The following is an 18,485-nucleotide window of genomic DNA, read 5'->3' as shown; positions in this document are numbered from 1 at the left end:
ATGGTCTTCAAAAGTAGGTTTTATTTGGCAACACTGGCCCAACTAATGAATACTGTAAACAAAATGTTTTCCTCTGCTTACAAATTAAGATTTCTCTGAAATTTCTCAAAACACGCGCCCTGCCCCCCACAAAATAAACAGGTCAATTGGAAAAGTTAAGATAGATCTTATGCTACGTTTATAAAAAATTAGATCAAAATTCGTGGGTGATTAACTGCACAGCCCGGCGTCACTCCATTTACTCATTCCACAATCCTCCTGTTCCAACAAGCTCAAGTCACCTCGAGATTGGTGACTCTGCTGATAATGTGAGAACGCCGCGGCACACGTTCCAGGTCAAATTTGCTCTCATAAATGGTTGGACACAGTTTCCAGCGGTTGTTTCGGTAGATTCCCAGGTACGTGTACACGTCTGGCTTGTAGGTGAGGCCGCATTTGACCCCTGTGGCACGGATGATGTTGTCCAGCCTTACCACCTCGCTCTCGTCAGTGAAGTCTTGGTTGTAGGCACAAATGACCTGCTTGCCCTCTCCGTTGGGATTGTGTGGACTGACTTTGACCAGCGAGATCTTGCCATCCAGGGCTGCTCTGGCAACACACTCCCAGGCGTGGTCCAACTTGAAACCAGAGTCCAAGTGCATCAGCCACTTGCCTGAGAGCACTCCGTGGTTCAGAGCCAGCTCCTTCACGGTCTGGAAGCTGACCGGCCGGCCGCTGGCCAAAAGTTTCTCCCAGCTCTCCTGGAGACCCGCGACATCCCCGCTGCTGGGGCAGTGGTTCAGGCCCAGTACCGCGATCCAGCCCACCGGACTGACACCACTTTTCTCATCGCCAAATCGGTTCACCTGCGAGGGCCCGTTGTTCTCCAGCCAGGCATCGAACTCGGACCTGGGCGTTCTTCTCGAGTCGAACACGATCCACGGGTCCATGTCGGCAGCCATGGCCTCTGCGGCGTAAGTCTCTGCAGCGAAGGGGGTCACCGCGTCGCCTTCTACAGGGGGCCCTTCCTCCTCCATGATGGAGTCGGTGTTTCTGGCTACAGCGCTAGTCCTGTGGGAAGAGGGGGCTTCTTATGCATTATAAACTGCACTGGACCACAGGTGCACACTCTGTAATAGTATGCGGCACTTCTGAATCGAGACAAAAGTGGATTTTTACTAGAGCTGCTAACGCCACCTGCTAACGTTAGCCGGCCACATTAGCAACAACTGCTCAATAGCTAACGTTTATCCATTACTAATAATTTTAACAAAACATAATAACTGTCTATCCACATTGTCTGTGTTTAATATATAGTCGAGGTTTGGCTAGACACGATGTTTTAAATTGACCCGCCATCCTAATTGTCGCTCGCCAGCTAGCTAGCCGATCGATCATGTTCGTCTTCTTGACTATTTCATTTGGAGTTTCTATCCCTTTACAGACAGTTTATGATCATCGTGACTTCACAACGTCCATGAAGACGAAGTGAGACTTAACACATGGTCACAGACTCCGCAGCCGGAGGGCAAACCTACCCGAGGGTGTTGGGTCTTGTTGTCCAGTGTTGCTCCTTCGCACAACACGGCTTGTGGAGGCAGTGTCGCCAACAAATTATCCGGGGCAGTTGTTTGAGGTCTAGTCACCAAATGACGTTGTGATGTCATTGCGTGATGACATCATTGCGTTAAACTGCGTCATTTTGTAGGATACAAGTTATCGTTACTCAAATTGACTGTCCATCGTGGCAACAAATATGATTTGACATTTGTTAGTTTAGTTTGTTTATTATCTCAAATTTTTATTTGTAGAAGTAATATACATTTTAAACACAACATTTATGTTCATTGAACAATTGCACGATACACATATTGAACATTTAATTTTTTTTATTTTTAAGTAACCTACGGATTCGGAACAATTTTGAACACGTTTTAAGCAGTCTATTGGTAGTTAGTTAACATGCTCTGATGAAACATTTAACATATCAACAATTATAGGTACACGGTACATAGGTACAAGGTATATATGATATTTTATTGAACAAGCAACTTAACTCAAATAATGATGTGTGCACGAGCTGTGCGCATGCGTTTGAAGCCACTTACAATATACTTTTGCAGCCAGGCATATGTTGTTCTGCTATCATTTAGAGGGAAACTGCGTGTATTTTTGCATTTGAGCCACTTTACAAAAGTTGAAATAGCAACATTTTCTAGGTGCTTATAATTTTTAAAATTATGGCCCAACTCTGAAAAGTTGCTGAATCTTGCAATAAAGTTGCTAGATTGGCAACACTGGGTGAAGGTATTCGTGGGCGTCTATTTGCTCGCAGCTACGTCGCGGTGCGGTAAATTCTCGCTCTGCAGTTCACACGTCCTCGAAATCAGAGATCGAAATGAAAACATGCTGTTTGTTATGGTGAATGACCTACGACAGAAATAAAGTCGAATGGTTCTGAAGTTGTAATGACTAATCAAAGGAGTTTTTATTCAAGCAGTGTTGATTTAAACCATAACATACCATTAAACTATTAAATTACAATATACCAGATGTTATGGCCTATATATAATTGTACATGTCATCGTTAGTGCCCTGTAATTGATTAACATTTTTAGCTAAAAATAATAGTAACGTACGTCAAACATCAAACTTCTGTACAAAGTGGCACCAAAAAAGACGGCGCTGTGACCCTGCGGAACTAGGCGGACCGGTCAGGCAACGGCTGACGATGTGCTAACGAGCTAGCTGGGAGCTATCGCTGTCTAGTGTGTGTGAGGTGGAGGTGATTTATGTATGACATAGACCCATATTCCAGTATATATTGCATTTTATTTTAAGTCAGCCACCTACGTGATTTAATTATGCCTAGCAAGAAGAAGAAATACAACGCCAGATTCCCTCCGGTAAGTTTAAACTGGGCCGAACCGGTGTCAAGACTGTACAACGTTAGCAAACTGTATGGAGGAAAGCTAACTTATTTAGCTTAACTGGAATTCGGCCTATTGTGTTGCCGAGAGTGCTCACAAACTAACCAGCTAAAGCGAGCCGTCACCAATCAAATGTTGAATGTACTCGTGCCATCATATATACTTTGTTGCATTAATGCAATGGACCAACTTACTTTCCTCTCCGGAGTTAGCTATGGTACATTTGAGCCGTGCGGCGCAAGTTAGCGGCTCCACCGCTTCTCGTTGTTTTTAGCATGCCAGGCTAAGTGAGCCTGAAGGCTGTTACATCTGAGCTGTGTGTTGTTTGTGTGGGGACATTTAGCAAACTTTTGACTGCATAGACTGTAGAGTCGGGAATAGTTCTACAACGGTACATGCCATTGGAGTTGTTAGATCATCGCAACGATCTCAACTTGTGTTCTGATTCACCGTCTATTGTTAATTTAGATAACGAGAGTTGGGGATTGATCCATACATTTGTCTTTAAAGTCGGATTTGTCATCAGAAGTTTGTGTAAGGTTGTCCAGGTAAAACAGACGTAACACTTCTTCTTTCCCCCTTTCAGGCACGGATTAAGAAGATTATGCAGACGGATGAAGAAATAGGCAAAGTGGCTGCAGCAGTACCTGTTATTATTTGTATCCTTCTTGCCCAAAATCTCCTGTGTGCATGTCCCACGGGTTTGTGGAATGGTGTCCAGAGAAAAGCAGATATTTTAAGGCATTTTGGACTTTTGGGAACTTGTAATGTGCATAATATATTTCACAATGTCTAAACTACGAGTATGTTGACAAAACATTTAGGAATCTATAATTGAAAAATGTCATCCAAGCTTGACTCTCTACAAGTGGTGGATCGGCATTCTCTCTGGTCTTATTTCAAATAAGGAACACAGACCTCCTGCATCGTCATTTCCTTCATTTAAGATGCCAGCGAGAGCCCTGGAGCTTTTTTTGGAATCATTGCTTACAAAGGCCTGTCAAGTCACCCAGTCTAGGAATGCAAAGACGATGACAACATCGCATCTGTAAGTTTTCGTATCTTGTGTGCGTCTTGATAACAAATCTGCTCTTTGTTGCAATGTTTTGGAGTTAGACTAGTTCTAAGGGGGTCATCCTCTGCACAGTTCATTGTGACCGATTAACAACAGATGTGAATCAGGCAGCCAAATAATAACAGGAACCCATATTTAAGGGACTTGGTTTTGCATACGTTAAGCTGAAAATATGCTTACTTCCTTTGAAATTACTATATAGTTGCCATTTATCTTTTCTGTGTGTGTGTGTGTGTGTGTGTGAGTGAGACATTAATACTTTTTTGTAAACTTTCAGCATCCACAAACTGATCTAATGTTGTGTGTCCACAGAAAGCAGTGTATTGAGCTGGAGCAACAGTTTGATTTCTTGAAAGACCTAGTTGCCACGGTACCGGACATGCAGGGCGAGGGGGATGAGAACCACACGGAGGGGGGAGGAGAAAAAATACCACGCAGGTATGTGTGCGCGTCTCTGTCTCTCTCTGAGCAACATGTAGGTTTAGACCTGGTTACATCCAATGTTAGCAAGCTTTAAATCATGAATCAAAACTGTCACGAGCTACATGTCTGGTTGTCGCATATTTGTCTGAATCAATATTTGAAAAGTTGACTGATGTTCTGGGGTCTCAACCCTTTCAAAGTAGAAATGTGTCGGTATAACCCGTGGTCCGGTAAACTAGCAATCAACGGTGTTGCTTTCAACCCGACTGATGAAGTATGCTCCTGTATGGAGTGCCTACATATGCAATTTAAAAAGCTCAGGCAGAGTCGGTGCCATGGGGTAATGTCTTCCTCCCATTCACTAACAGCATACTGCTAAAGGGTCTACAGTCAACGCTGTAGAATCCGACATCGGGAAAGGCTTTGTTCCACATGCACTGCTGATTCTGACTCATTAATCCTGTTGACATTGACTCGGGGAGAGTTATTGCTGCCTTTTCCAGGAACAACTTCTCCTGTAAAAAGAAATTGAGAAAAGCAAAATGTTTGTCATCCTTCCGATTTTTACTCTAGCACTGTTTTCCTTTTTGTTCACATGATTGTGGATTACCGGAGAAAGAGGAAGCGAAAAACACGAGATTGCAGAGAATTGTCTGTCAAATGAAGCATCGCAGCTTGGCGGATAATGACACATAAATTAACTTTTCTCAGATTAAATTTAAAGTACTTTTGTATACTTAGAGGCATAGTCTAAGCTTTTCAAAGAAACTGTCCCTTTAACCATAAGATGGTAAAAGTAATTTCCCCAGCAGTGTTGACTACATTTTCTCCCTTGTCTGCTTATCTCACATAACGTTTTGTTTCTTTTACCATTTTTCTGACCTCCAGGGGAAGAAAACCTGGGTCTGGTCGTAAAAATGGTGGAGCTGGCTCCAAAAGCAAGGACAAGAAGTTGTCCGGTACAGAGTCTGAGCAAGAGGTGGGGGTCTAGTTGTATCTTGCTTTCCTTTTGGAGCACTGAAATTATATTTTAGAGGAGAAATGCGCATCACAAGCAGAATAATCTGATTGTGTGTCTGTGTGTGTCACTGGCTGACTGGGGCATTTGTTCTGCCGTACACAGGACGACTCTGAAGAAAGCGAGACTGATGGGGACGAGGAGGACGGCTCTCAGTCCAGCACAAATCAGCAGACCGCATCCAAGTTCCACAGGTACGGACCCAAATTAAGTGTATTATTGTTTAATATCATCTGATTAATAAAGATGCTGTTTTACTGAGTGTAATGCAGCTTCTTAATAGAAACATTGCAGTACAACTAAGAACACAGCTTTCTAGGTATGGGTATTTAAAAAAACATTACTCGAGTTGTGAGAGAGAGAAGGTAGAAGGTGATGGGAAGAAAAGAGTGTTTTAAAAAAAATATATTTATTAAACTAAACAATTTTAGTCTTGTCTTTTTCCTTCCTCAGATGGGCATTTTTTGATATTGAGACCCTTGTCAGGTTGGTCCTGTCTCGTCATGGCTAAAAAACATATTTAGTCTTTGTTTATTACGGCATATCAGTCTAAAAAAAGTATGCTTCCCTGAAGGTGCACCAGGGCAAAAGAGTTTACAATCACACTGCAATGCACAGGAAAAAGTCAAGACTAAAATGGTTTGGTTGAACAAAAGGTATTTTTTCACTTTGTCATTATGGGGTGTTTTGAGGCAAAAAATGAATTCAATCCATTTTGGAATAAGGCTAACATAACATGCAAAGATTCCCTAAATAAGAAATGGCACCACATTGATTTATGAATGGTTAGCGGGGTATATTTAACTTGATTGTCCCCTAACATCTGGTTTACACCTCTGCCTCATTCCCTCCCCTCCCGCAGCTCAAACGCGCCCCCCCAGTACATGCAAATGGGCAGCATGGCTCCCGCACAGCCAGAGGGCGGTATGGCCTTCGCACCGCCTCCCCCTGCCCCCGGGCCACACAAAAACGAGGAGGACGACGACGACGACGAAGACTATGACTCTTAGCTCCCTCCTCTTCCTCCCACACACACAGACACACGTACCCCTTCCCACATTATTTTCAATTTGCTTTCAAGTTGTTGCGGCGGCGGCTGCTTCTTGCAGAGGAGGGAAAGACTCTTCATCACCCCGGATGCAAAAAGACGCCATTGCAGGACTCACAAAACTGGTTGTACATTGTGTTTTAATTTTATTTCCTTTTTTAAAAAAGACGTTTTTTTTCGTCGAATGAGGATGTTTTTTAATGAGTCAGTTCAATTTTGACTATAAAAAAAAAATGGCAGTCACTCTTTTTGCCGTGAGGCCCCCGCAGACCGGATAGGTGTAGTTTGTGTTGCTTTGTAGCTTTTTTTTCTTCTTCTTTTGGCACTTTTCTTTCTTCCCCATTCATTCACTATAGACTCACGAAGGGAACAAACAAGTTGGAAAATGTCTCCTGTTAGTGGCAGAGCGGGCCGTGAGCCGGCCTCTGATACTCACTCGCAGGCTGGGAGGAGTTCCATTGCCTGGAAGTAGTGCCGTTGGGACGTGTACTTCCCGGCTTTGTCTGTCAAATCAGTCCGGCTGTAACATAAACAAGGAAGCAGGTGTATTTTTACTGAAGGTTAGCTAAACCACAGCTTTCTGGAACTGGTTTTCTACTTTTAATTCACGTTTTTATCAAGAGAACTATAAACCTCTACGACCACAGCCATGAAGTCAACCATATCAGCGGTTTAATCATTACATCTACACTTCTTTTTGTTTTTCACATTGTCAGGGGTCAGTTGCTCTGGCAGTTGGCTTTTGTATTTTTTTTCTTTATACAACTATTAAATTCCCCTTAGTTGCCCATCAGAAGTATACTGTGACTCTTGGACCATAACTTTGTTTTTAAAGTTGTTTGTCTCCGTTTGTCCTCTCATTTCTATTCACAGCATTTTTTTTCTCCCCGCCTCTTTTAGATAGTTTTAAATGTATCCAATGGGGACAGAGATGGGGCTCCCATTCATGTGTCGGTCTCAGTATGAAATGTTTCCGAATACACAGTTGAAGTTGACACTGTATTGTAAACTTTTAACATTCTTTTTATTTTGTATGGGTAAAATAAAGTTCATATTTCAATTAAAAAAAAAAAAAAAAAGTATCCTTTTGTTTGGGCTTGTTGTGTTCCGTATCGGAGTAGCCTGACTGGCTTTCACACCAATCTACAACGACCTTCATCGTTAACCACGGCGCTCGGTTTACGAGAAGGAAGATTTAACGTCTCTGAGGAGACAAGAAGACGAGTTGTTTCTTTTATTCATTCACTAGCTTGCAGCAGCCCAGTAAAGCTGTCCTGACACTGGGACTCCCTACACTTACTGACCTCTTTAGTGGCTGTATTTTGCTAAATAAATATATATTACGTATATTAGGGTGTTTAAATAGACCGAGTAACTGGCTCACTTGGACCCCATTCCTCGTCCTCCCATCTTTTTCAAACAGTACATTTTCTACCATCTACCCCCCCGACCAAGCAACCCTGAGCAGGGGTGTAAAAACAACTGCATCCTTCCTGCACAAGCGTTGACTCAGCAGACTGTGTGTGTGTGTGTGTGTGTTTGAGTGTGAGTGAGCAATAGGGGGGTGTAGGTAGTGGACTTTAGGAGGTTGGTGTCCAAACAAACGCCCGCCCGCCATGGGACAAGGGGGGGTCGGGGCGGCCATCAAAGGGCTGACAGAAGGAAGCACACTGTTTTCCACACAGCGAGTCGGAGGGTCAAAGGTCCCATGGTGTCACTGACTTCTAAACCAGTGGCTCTCAAACTGTTTGGATATTTAGTCCCTTTATGTGCACTTATTACATCTACATTTGAAAAAGATTCTTCCTCATCTCAATAGTCGCTTTAAAATGTGTGGTTAAGCTAACTGAATTTAAATTTAAATTAAACAGCAAGCCATCAAAGAGTTGTCAAATACTTTCATCAACAATCTGAACGTAAACCTCATGGTGGAGGCTGGGTTAATTTGGTTAACGTTACTTCTGCTCCGACGTTCACCTTCTGTCTGCAGCGATCCATCAGTGAATAAGCTCAACTGGTTAAGACAACAACCGAGAGGACAATCCCCCACAGATAGGTACAGTGAGGAAAATAAGTATTTGAACACCCTGCTATTTTGCAAGTTCTCCCACTTGGAAATCATGGAGGGGTCTGAAATTGTCATCGTAAGTGCATGTCCACTGTGAGAGACATCATGATACAGTTGCAAATAAGTATTTATATATATATATATATATATTTATCTATCTATATATGTATATCTCTATCTATCTATATCTATCTATATCTATCTATCTATATATATATATATATATATATATATATATATATATCTTTATCTATATCTATCCATCTATCCATCTATCTATCTATCTATATATATACCTAAATATGTATATCTCTATCTATATATCTCTATCTATCCATATATACTGTAGAACACAAGTCATTCTACCTGTGAGGGCAGTCCGCTAGGTCCACTTTTTTAGGGTCACGTACATGTCATTTATTTATTTTTGGATTGAGACTCCTTTCCAAAAACATAACTTATTCTGTTAACCACGTATTGCTGCATAAATATGGACACAGTACTTCCTCATAATGGGGCACCTTGAACTTTGATCCTTCTGCTCACATATCTGCAACTCAAGAGATTCTGGGTCAGACTGGAACACACTGAAAATAACATGTCATTGCATCACAGAAGGAATTTTTCATTTTGCTTTCATAGAATCTGCAGATCTACACGGCTGAACTTTTGTGTCCAAAGGTGGAACTTAAAGTACTCTCCGTGGAATAAAACGTTTAAATGAGCCATTTGACTTCTATCTTAAGCAGCAGTAGATCTGACTCCGTGAGGGAAATTTCACTAACAGCTTTTCCACCCTGGGTGAGCAAGTAGCCCATCAAACTGCATAAAGAACATTAAAGCAGCTTTAGGCCAAAGGATGTTACTTGATTATAGGCTTGAAGCTCCTTTTGTTGTTCAAAGCAATCCCAGACAAAAGAAAATCTTCAACAAATTCCTCCCCACAGAAACCTCAGAGAACATCGACAGTATTCTCTTTTCATTTACTACAAGAAACATTTTTTAATGAACTGCTGTCCTTGAGTGTTTGGGCTAAATGTCACTGAATCATAATATCTGAACTGATTCAAGAGGAGCACCATTTAATACGCTGATAGCAGTATGTGATAGTGAGTGGCAGATGGGACCAAATCAGTGGAGGAAGCAACAGAGCTTATGGCCTTGATTTAGACAAACCAATACAAAATACAAATGTATTAATACTTAAAACTACTGAAACATATATACCAATGTGACTGCACCACACAAATGTCTGGCTATTTATGATTTCCCTTATAATATAAGATTTTTGGGTGTTGGCTTTTGCCAAATGTTTTTGAGCATTTCTTTCTTTTCAGGTTGAATAGCCACCTGTTCCTACCAAAACATCTTCGACCATGATTAACAAGCAGGACTTCCACAGGGTATTTCAAAATAAAACAATTGCTAAATTGTGCCTTGTGGTCAAGAGAATATCAATAAGAAAAACGAATTTCCCAAAACGTAACTTTCACGTCTTGTTTATTTCGACACCATTGTGATACCTACCACTGTTATGTTTATTGTTTTCATTAGAAGGTAGGCACTTTCCTTAAATTGTAACTTTCTGCTACTTTGACTTATCATCTTACTTTCTAGCCAAGAATCAGTTGTAATGTTAGCGTCACTTAGCAGGAAACTATTTATGGAAAAATACATTCAAAATAAAAGTCTTAAAATCTCAATACACAGATGGGTTGCAGACATGTACCTTATTACTAATCCATAGCTACCAAAAAATGATGATTGACCTTTACGGAAATAACTGTTGGAATGCATAACCTACTTTTTTTCGATAGAAATGTGCCTTTTAGTGCACTCTTGGGCTTTGGGTATCATTTAGAGTCCGAAACTTTGCTTCAACTTTTCACTGTGCTTAAAATCAGTGGTGCATCCACATCGAGATGTAATATTAGTGAACTGGTGTAATATGATTTGAGTATCCTTCTTTTCTCATGAAATCATTTATTGAATAATAACATATATACTTATAATATATAATAATATAATATATTCTAATAATATAAGAACATATTCACCTAACCTTTCGCCTCTAAAACCTTCACTCGAGTTTTACTTTGACAGCCCCCACCGGATATGTGACTACGTACCGCACGTCTCTTCAGCGTGGCCTGTCATCTGACTCTTTTCCTGTTGGGAGAGAAAGAAGTTTTGAAACCACACCCTCTGCTGACTGTAAGCAGACGTAGAAGTGGTTCAAGGTCCGGATGAGTGAGCACCGAGCGAGATAGCGGAATATTCTACGAAGTTACGATGGAGTTGTTGCGCTGTTTGGATACCGAGTGTAACCGGACGAGCCCGCGCGCCGAGCCGCAATCAGGGAACTAACGGGATCTGTCTCCGCTGCGTGTTTCTCTGCGGGAAGTGAAGCGGGTGTTTTGGAGAACTCTTCCTGTTCCAAAAGTTGTCGCTTCCCTACGTGTTTTGTGTCGCCAGAAAGCCCACACGCTCACTGCGTGGTGCGTGCGTGTGATAACGCCGCCAGAATGGAGAACGTCGCCCGACGGGATGCGGGGATTTCCTGCGGGAGCGCCGCACATTGGCGGTCAGACGCGGTTTTGTGAGAGCTTCGTTTGCTGATGCGAACTACTGAGCCCTGGAACTTGTCCTAAAACACTGGCAGGACTGAATGCTCCTTTTCCTGCTATTCTTCTCCGCCTCGCAGCGCTTCCTGCTTTGTGGTGGCCGCGGCACTTAATGGCTAAAAATACATAAACGCTTCAGATGGACAGCTGAACCGTCGTTAGGAACACTGAAGTTAGTTATTTTGTTCAACAAACTCTGGGTAGTGCCATCACTGTCTCCGCGAACTAGTCCTCCGAGACTCTGCTCAACAGGTGGCTGACTGATGGAGGAGGAGAGTTGAAGGGACCGTGTGCTCCAGCCATGTTGGGGACCCCACGCGTCACTTGAAAGGAGACAAACTCGTGTCTTTTTCCTACCCCTGAACACAACGCTCTCCCTCCAATCGCTCCACGCACTCTTGTGTTTTCCAGCGTGTGGGGTGAAGGGGGTTTGGAGGCTGTGCATGTAATGTCCAGACAGATGAGAGACTCCCACCGCTCAACCATCTCTGATTCCTCTCCCTCCGCCCGCCTGTCGGTCGAGCTTCTGAACACATTTCGCTGGTCCCTGATGAACCAACAAGAAAGACAGGAAAGGGAGCGAGGCGCAATAAAGTACTCCTTTGTACTTTATTTTCCAACCCTTTGCGGTGCACAATCCGATCCGGTGTAGACATCTGCTGGAGGCTCCATGGAGCCACTGAAGAACATATTTAGCCGTGGCCCCCTGTCCAACTGGAAGAATTTAGAGGCCTCGCAGAAAGGCAACTTCACAAACCCCGTGTGGACGGCCTTGTTCGACTACGAGGCGTCCTGCAAAGATGAGCTCACCCTGCGAAAGGGCGACCTGGTGGAGGTCCTCTCTCTGGACTCTGAGATATCGGGAGACGAGGGCTGGTGGGCCGGGAAAGTCAACAATAAGGTGGGCATCTTCCCGTCAAACTACGGCTCTTTCAAGCCCAGCGGGTATGGGAAGCTCCCAGAAGTGGTCGGAGAGCTCAGCCCCGCCGTGGTCGCCCAGTTCGAACCCGACGTCCTGGACTTCCGAGAGCTGAGCCTGGAGGAGGTCATCGGGGTCGGGGGCTTTGGGAAGGTGTATCGCGGTACGTGGAGGGGCGGGCTGGTGGCCGTGAAGGCCGCCCGCCAGGACCCTGACGAGGACATCAGCGTGACGGCGCAGAACGTCCGGCAGGAGGCGCGTCTGTTCGCCATGCTCACGCACCCCAACATCATCGCCCTGAAAGGCGTCTGCCTGACGGAGCCCAACCTGTGCCTCATCATGGAGTACGCGTCGGGCGGGCCGCTGAGTCGGGCGCTGGCCGGCCGCCGAATCCCCCCGCACGTCCTGGTCAACTGGGCTGTGCAGATCGCCAGAGGGATGTTGTACCTGCACTGTGAGGCCATTGTACCAGTCATCCATCGGGATCTCAAGTCCAACAACAGTAAGTCTTCCAGCCGAGTGAGCCAATCCTCCGCCGTTGTTGGCGTCACATTGATGACGGCGGCGGGCTTGGGCGCAGTTACCGAGCCTGCTGAGGGGCTTGCAACGTGCCCCATGGCAGTGACAGAACACGGTGTGCTACACACACACACACACACTCTGTGTTCACAAGGCCACATGTAGAACAAAGGCAACCTTTTTAACTCCCTCGGCGTGGCGTGCTTCGGTAGAATTATTAACTCCAACTCTGGGAAATTGGATAATCCCTCTACTTTTGATCCTGTGCTATAAATGGTACGGTCCAGAGCATTGTCTCGGGGTAATACCATTATATTTATCCATTTATTCAAGATCAGTACTTTTCAAGATTACTTATTGGTAGAAGAAAACATTGTTTTTGGTGGGAAGCTCAGTCATGTGACTCTCCAAAATGTAGCTGCAGTTACGCGTTGTCGACAGCCCAAAAGGCGGCGCTCTGAGCTGAGGACAGGAAGCCAAGACGAGGCACTGTCACGACTCACAATGTGGACTTTGATGCCATGGGGGGGGGGGGGGGGGGGGGGGGGGCAGTCACGTAGGCATTGAACCTTGTTGTTAAAGTTAAACTGTCTGATGAGGATTTCTCAACCCCTCCCCTCCCCGCCTCCCCGCCTCCTTCTTTTTGCACCTCACCTCATTATTATTGTTATAAGTTGTACCCACCCCCCCACCCCCACCCTCTGATTGAGCTGATGGTTGCTCCTGGTTAAACTGATGCAGCCAAAGACTCAGCACTGTAGGTTCTGTGGATGTGGCTCCCTCAGTCCACAGTAAGTCCATGCTGAGCATCCCAATTGAGCACAGCCTAAGAATACCGTCTTCCCAGACTCCTCCTAACTGTTCCCGCTCTTCTCTTCCTCCCCCGAACCTCTCAGCATCTGCTCACACGTTGTTTCCCGCGTGTGTCGTAACCCCCTACAAATATATTAATACAATAATTCTCCCGTAGCGGCAAAAGAAAGTTGGGTTCAGGGAACATAAAGTGTGTGTGTGTGTGTGTGTGTGTGTGTGTGTGTGTGTGTGTGTGTGTGTGTGTGTGTGTGTGTGTGTGTGTGTGTGTGTGTGTGTGTGTGTGTGTGTGTGTGTGTGTGTGTGTGACCCCTGTCTCGGTGCGCATGGAGATGGTATCGCTCTCCTGCTTTTTTTGCTCTCTCTGTTCTGCTTTGTCCCTGACCTGCCTCGACATGTCCCCACACAGCCAGAACCCTGCTGGGCCATCCAGCCGTATCCTGTTGTGCTGGATTTTTAGGGGGAGGGAGGGGGTTAGGTTTAGGATGCCAACGGCCCGGTTTAACACACAAGTGCGAGATGGTCATTTTAAGCAATATGCGTCAGGCGACACCGCTTGTGGTTGTCTTCGCATTGTGGAGTGTTTTCCTCAGAATGGCAAAACAAGTTCTTCTTTCAGTAACTGACATGTAGCGTTGGCGTTCGGCAGTAGCGGACACGATAAAATCTGTCACAAGACCTGCTGCAAAATTGTGGTCTAAATTGGACCACAATGCATAGGGGCAAAACTGATGCATTCACTAACCAAAAAGTAGAAAACATTGATGGCACAAGAGGGAGGTTTAGAGAAAGCGGTTTGATATGTTTTTAGAAGATGCTGATGAATCATAATTGGAATTCCAGCAAAAGTGGAAGCATAAGAGAGTGCAGAGGAGCCGGCGTTGCCATAGATACAGGGATGAGTCTGGGGACACTTCACACCTTCTGCACTCGGTCATCCACTGTGTGGCAGCAGCAGCGTCTCAGTATGGTTCTAGTAACATGTCTTTGAAGCCTTGCATATCGGCACGAGACACTGCTGCGGTTTCCTTTTATCTAAACATTTTCAACCCATCCAGTCCAGGGGCTGCACAAAGTGACTTCTATGACCTTCATTGAAGTAAAAACACCAAACACCCAAAGTTAGAAATGGTAGGGGAAAGTGCTGGAACTGCGCCCACTGGGCTCCCGCTCACAGCCCTTTTTCTCAGGAAGAAACCCCAGTCAGATCTTGGATCAACACATTTTTGTGTCGTCTTCTTCTCCACAAGGGGACAGATATCTGATACATTCCACCACATGTTTTCCTTCGGGGCCGCCCACTCCAAAGTGTGTGTGTGTGTGTGTGCTCTCCTGTTACCACTGCACGCACACACACAAAGACATATTGCCCTTTTCACCAGAAAATGTAGACATTTCGGTTGGGAAGGAAATGGGGGATTTTAAACCTGGTGATAAATGCACCTGTTTTCCTTAGCTTAGGAAGCAGCATCACCACAGAGCATGTGTGCCAACAACAGTAAAAACGCTGGCTATTAAATAGAGTACCAATACCATCCCTGTCGACTGACAGAAATTCATCAGAGCTAAACATGAGCTGTCACATTACCATTTAAATGTGCTTCACCTCAGCAGTGCACTTTAATGCCTTAAAGTCTTATTTAATGACAAAATATCAAATGCAGTACACACAATAAATATGTTGTCCGTGAGATCCGGACACCTGGCGTTCTTCTGTCAGCACCTATGGATAATGCTAACTACCATCATCACCCATAAATGCATGTCAATACGTCCCTTGTTTGACAAAAGAAACCATCTGTCCTGGGTTTAGCAGCACCTCAGCCTTTCATGTCCTCCTGCACCTGTACATTAAGATTGATATCAACATATTGGTGACACATGAGAAGCTTAAATTTCTGATCCAGAAGCCATTGTTTTCATGGGCTGGTCACACAAAATTCACCACCACGATGTCATGGAGTGGATGGTGTGTCCACAGCGTACAGGTGTTGGTATATTCACAGATGATACCTCTCATCTGTGGGCGGTTATGAAGTCATTTCGTATCACTTTTAAGATGGGCGATGGTGGCGCATGGAGTAGCGTGATGCGCTGGGAACCAAACCCCGGCTGCCCCATGTGCCGTGTCAAAGTGTCCCTGAGCAAGACACTCAACCCCTAACTGCTCCCCAGGCAAAATGTAATGCATGGGTTATAATGCAATGTAAGTCGCTTTGGGTAAAAGCGTCAGCTAAATGACATGTAATGTAAAGACACTGCACCGTCACGGTTACTTCAGCCTCCTGTTTATTCTTATAAAATATATTATTTTGGGTTCCTAACTTTGTATTAACCCAGCTTCATTTAATCTGTGTGACTTGTTGGATACAGGGAAAAAAATGTTTTAAAAAGTCCACCATAGGAGGGACCAAAACAATCTTCTTAAAAAACTTTACTCGACTAGCTCATCACTTTTGATCCTCGCGAAGGGCAAATTTCTGCAACGATTAGGTATTTTAATTCAACAGGAGGTGCATCCTCAAATGTCAAGTGTGCCGGCAAAATGCACTTTAAATTGCTGTCCGCGGACATGGCTGGTGGTGGTTTTGCTGATGGCGTATCGGACTCTGGCCTGGGGTGTCCTGCTGGGAGAGGGAAGGGGTCGCCAGAGTCAGAGCTCCCCTGTGCTGCTGCTGCTGCCTCAGAGTGAGCGTGTCAGTGGGCGATAAGGCTTCCCTCCCGTCTTTAGTCTGCAGAGGCTTTTGGCTCAGGTGGGCAGGGGAAGCAGGTTGGGTGGGGGCTCGGACGTGGTTCCCACGGGGAGGGGAGGGGCGGCGCGGCGCAGCACGGACAGAAGCCGACGGAAGGTTGGCCGAAGCACATTCTTTGCGTCGATTATTATTGGTGTAATAACAATATAATGTTAAAAGTAGATGCACTACAAGCAAAGTAATGCGGCTCTGGACAACAGCCAGACAATAAATATTTAATAATGCTTTAAAATGTATGTATGCAGACCACTACTTAGTTTCATAGTAAGGGAGTCTAACAGCGTGTATCTGCACCGTGTGGCCTGGCCTCACATTGTCTATACACAATGAGAGGAGACCACACAATGACTGCACAGCACGCTTAGTCATGAAAGGTGTTTGTGTGTGTGTGTGTGTGTGTGTGCGCGCACGAGTGAGGGGGCAGAACAGCAACTGCAGGGGAGGAGGTGAAAAAAGAAAAAGAAGAGCAGACAGTGGAAGGTCAGAGCGCACAGGAAGTGGAGAGGTTTCCAGAACCCAGCCCCACTGTGTTGTTGTCTTTTCCCTTCTCCGGTCTAAATTCTCTCTCTCACTCGCCACAGAGATCACAAGACCGTTCCCATGCAAACAAGCAGAAACCTGCGTGTGTGTTTTTGGAAGAGAAAATTGCTGTGAGGTTTCGGACTCATTTGTTTTGAGTACAGGAAGGAAACCAACATGACGGATGTTACAAAGTCTTTTTGACTTCTTTGTACAGAAGCTGCCTTGTTTGATATGGTTTTGTAGTCACTTTAATTCGAGACTAGATCACTACGTAGTGGTCAACTAACTGTTCGAGGGTGGCCAGCTCAACAACACCCCTGAACTGTTACATTATTGGACGATAAAGTACAGCCTCTCTGACCTCATTGCTTTTATAATACGGTTACCAGCGACATCATACATAGTAAATGTAGTATATTGCTGCCTTTCAGCACCAAATGGTATTAGCAACCAACCGTTGTGTATCGCATTTCAGTAGTATAGAGAAAAACTGTCCCTGTATGTGAATGGAAACGGCATTGGGTCTCCTTGCAAGATCTCTCACCATCTCATTCATTCACATCGCTCATGACGTCCACCTTAATTGTCCTTGCGCAAAAGCTTGCATTGCCTGAAAAAGGATCATTTGTGGTTTTTGCGGCGATTGCCAAACGCCGCACAAAATCTAACCTTTGAGTGCACAGTGATATGGAGCACTTGGGTCAATGTGAACAGGTACTGTATATTATCGCTGAATAATGCACACACTTTGACTCACTCTCAACCAATCAGAATGCTGGATTTCATCTACCTGTATTATAACATAATATATATTATTTGACTGCAGGAACACTTCTATACCCATACATGTGTTTAACACTTTATTTTATTTAAACATGTCTTAATTCCTCAGCCCTAGTTCCCGGCGGTTTGAGTCTGCATATAGAAGCTCAGCGCCGGTAGAGCAACACCTCTGTTATTAAATTGAAGCAATGGAATATAAGATGGCACTGGCATTGTCAACCCCGGAGTGGCGATACCTGACTAACCTGTTCCACAGCAGAGCATTAGAGGACTCGTTAAGTGTGTTAAGGCACTGCGTGGAGCAGGAAAGTAGAACACGGATGTTACCATGCAACAAACGGTCAGGTTTAATGGATTACATACACACGGTACTAGACAAAAGGTTGAACACGCCTTCTCAATTCAATGTGTTTTCTTTATTTTGCTACATTGTAGATTCATATTCAATACATCCAACGATGAAGGAACACAAAAAAAGTGCAAACCAGTATGTTTTAAAATTTTTTTTTATATACCAGTACTTTTGCCTTGATGACACCTGTTAATGGAAAACCAGTCCAAGTGACTTCCTCATGAAGATTATTGAAAGTGTGCCAAGCTCCCATAAAATCAGAAGGTGCCTACTATGAAGAATCTAAAACATAACATTTATTCTGGTTTGTTTTTTGGTTGTTTTTAAAAATATGGAAACAACATTGAATGAACAGATGTGTCCAAACTTTTGAATGGTGCTGTGCAGTTGTATGTGAGCAGGAGCCTGCATCGTTGTGTTATTCTAATACTTGCTACTTCTAAGATTGAATGGATATCAAACCCTGTGTTTGTTTTGCTGATTAGACGAAATGAGCCTCACCTATTCATTCGAAATAAAAGGGGAATTCTGAAATTGCGATGGTGGCACAAAATGACCCGGGAAGATTAACCTTTGCACATTACAGCGAATGAGAATGAAATGCCTCGCCGGACTGATGGCAGCATCTTCTAGGTAAAGTGTTGCTGACTGCACCCGGTGAA

The 18,485-nt window shown here is 44.3% G+C and overlaps 3 protein-coding genes across 4 annotated transcripts in view; 2 read left to right on the top strand and 1 right to left on the bottom strand.

Moving 5' to 3' along the window:
• Position 1: 1 nt before the first annotated feature.
• c1h11orf68 (chromosome 1 C11orf68 homolog) lies at positions 2-1,667 on the bottom strand. 2 transcript variants are annotated; one of them, XM_037479151.2, is made up of 2 exons: positions 1,518-1,667; positions 2-1,050 (listed from the first exon to the last, which is right to left on the bottom strand). In XM_037479151.2, the coding sequence occupies exon 2, from the start codon at positions 1,014-1,016 to the stop codon at positions 273-275; it is 744 nt and encodes a 247-aa protein (XP_037335048.1). In that variant the 5' UTR covers positions 1,017-1,050; positions 1,518-1,667; the 3' UTR covers positions 2-272. The 2 variants fall into 2 exon arrangements, with proteins under 2 accessions (XP_037335048.1, XP_037335049.1); XM_037479152.2 differs by having other exon boundaries at positions 2-1,066; positions 1,518-1,645.
• Positions 1,668-2,629: 962 nt separating this feature from the next.
• On the top strand, positions 2,630-7,221 carry drap1 (DR1-associated protein 1 (negative cofactor 2 alpha)). Its single transcript, XM_037480656.2, has 7 exons — positions 2,630-2,885; positions 3,496-3,568; positions 3,864-3,957; positions 4,297-4,422; positions 5,296-5,386; positions 5,531-5,619; positions 6,288-7,221. Exons 1-7 carry the CDS (start codon positions 2,844-2,846, stop codon positions 6,433-6,435), a joined length of 663 nt encoding a protein of 220 aa, XP_037336553.1. The 5' UTR covers positions 2,630-2,843; the 3' UTR covers positions 6,436-7,221.
• Positions 7,222-10,646: 3,425 nt separating this feature from the next.
• The window catches only part of LOC119222283 (mitogen-activated protein kinase kinase kinase 11), a 33,448-nt gene continuing 25,609 nt past the window's right edge, over positions 10,647-18,485 (top strand). Inside the window, exon 1 of the mRNA XM_037478792.2 lies at positions 10,647-12,586. Coding sequence (XP_037334689.2) covers positions 11,836-12,586 — 751 coding nt within the window. The 5' untranslated portion in view covers positions 10,647-11,835. The remainder of the gene's footprint in view (positions 12,587-18,485) is intronic.

This window comes from Pungitius pungitius, chromosome 1 (assembly GCF_949316345.1).
Source record: "Pungitius pungitius chromosome 1, fPunPun2.1, whole genome shotgun sequence".
Taxonomy (NCBI): Eukaryota; Metazoa; Chordata; class Actinopteri; order Perciformes; family Gasterosteidae; genus Pungitius; species Pungitius pungitius.
This window is presented reverse-complemented; position numbering and strand designations above follow the sequence as displayed.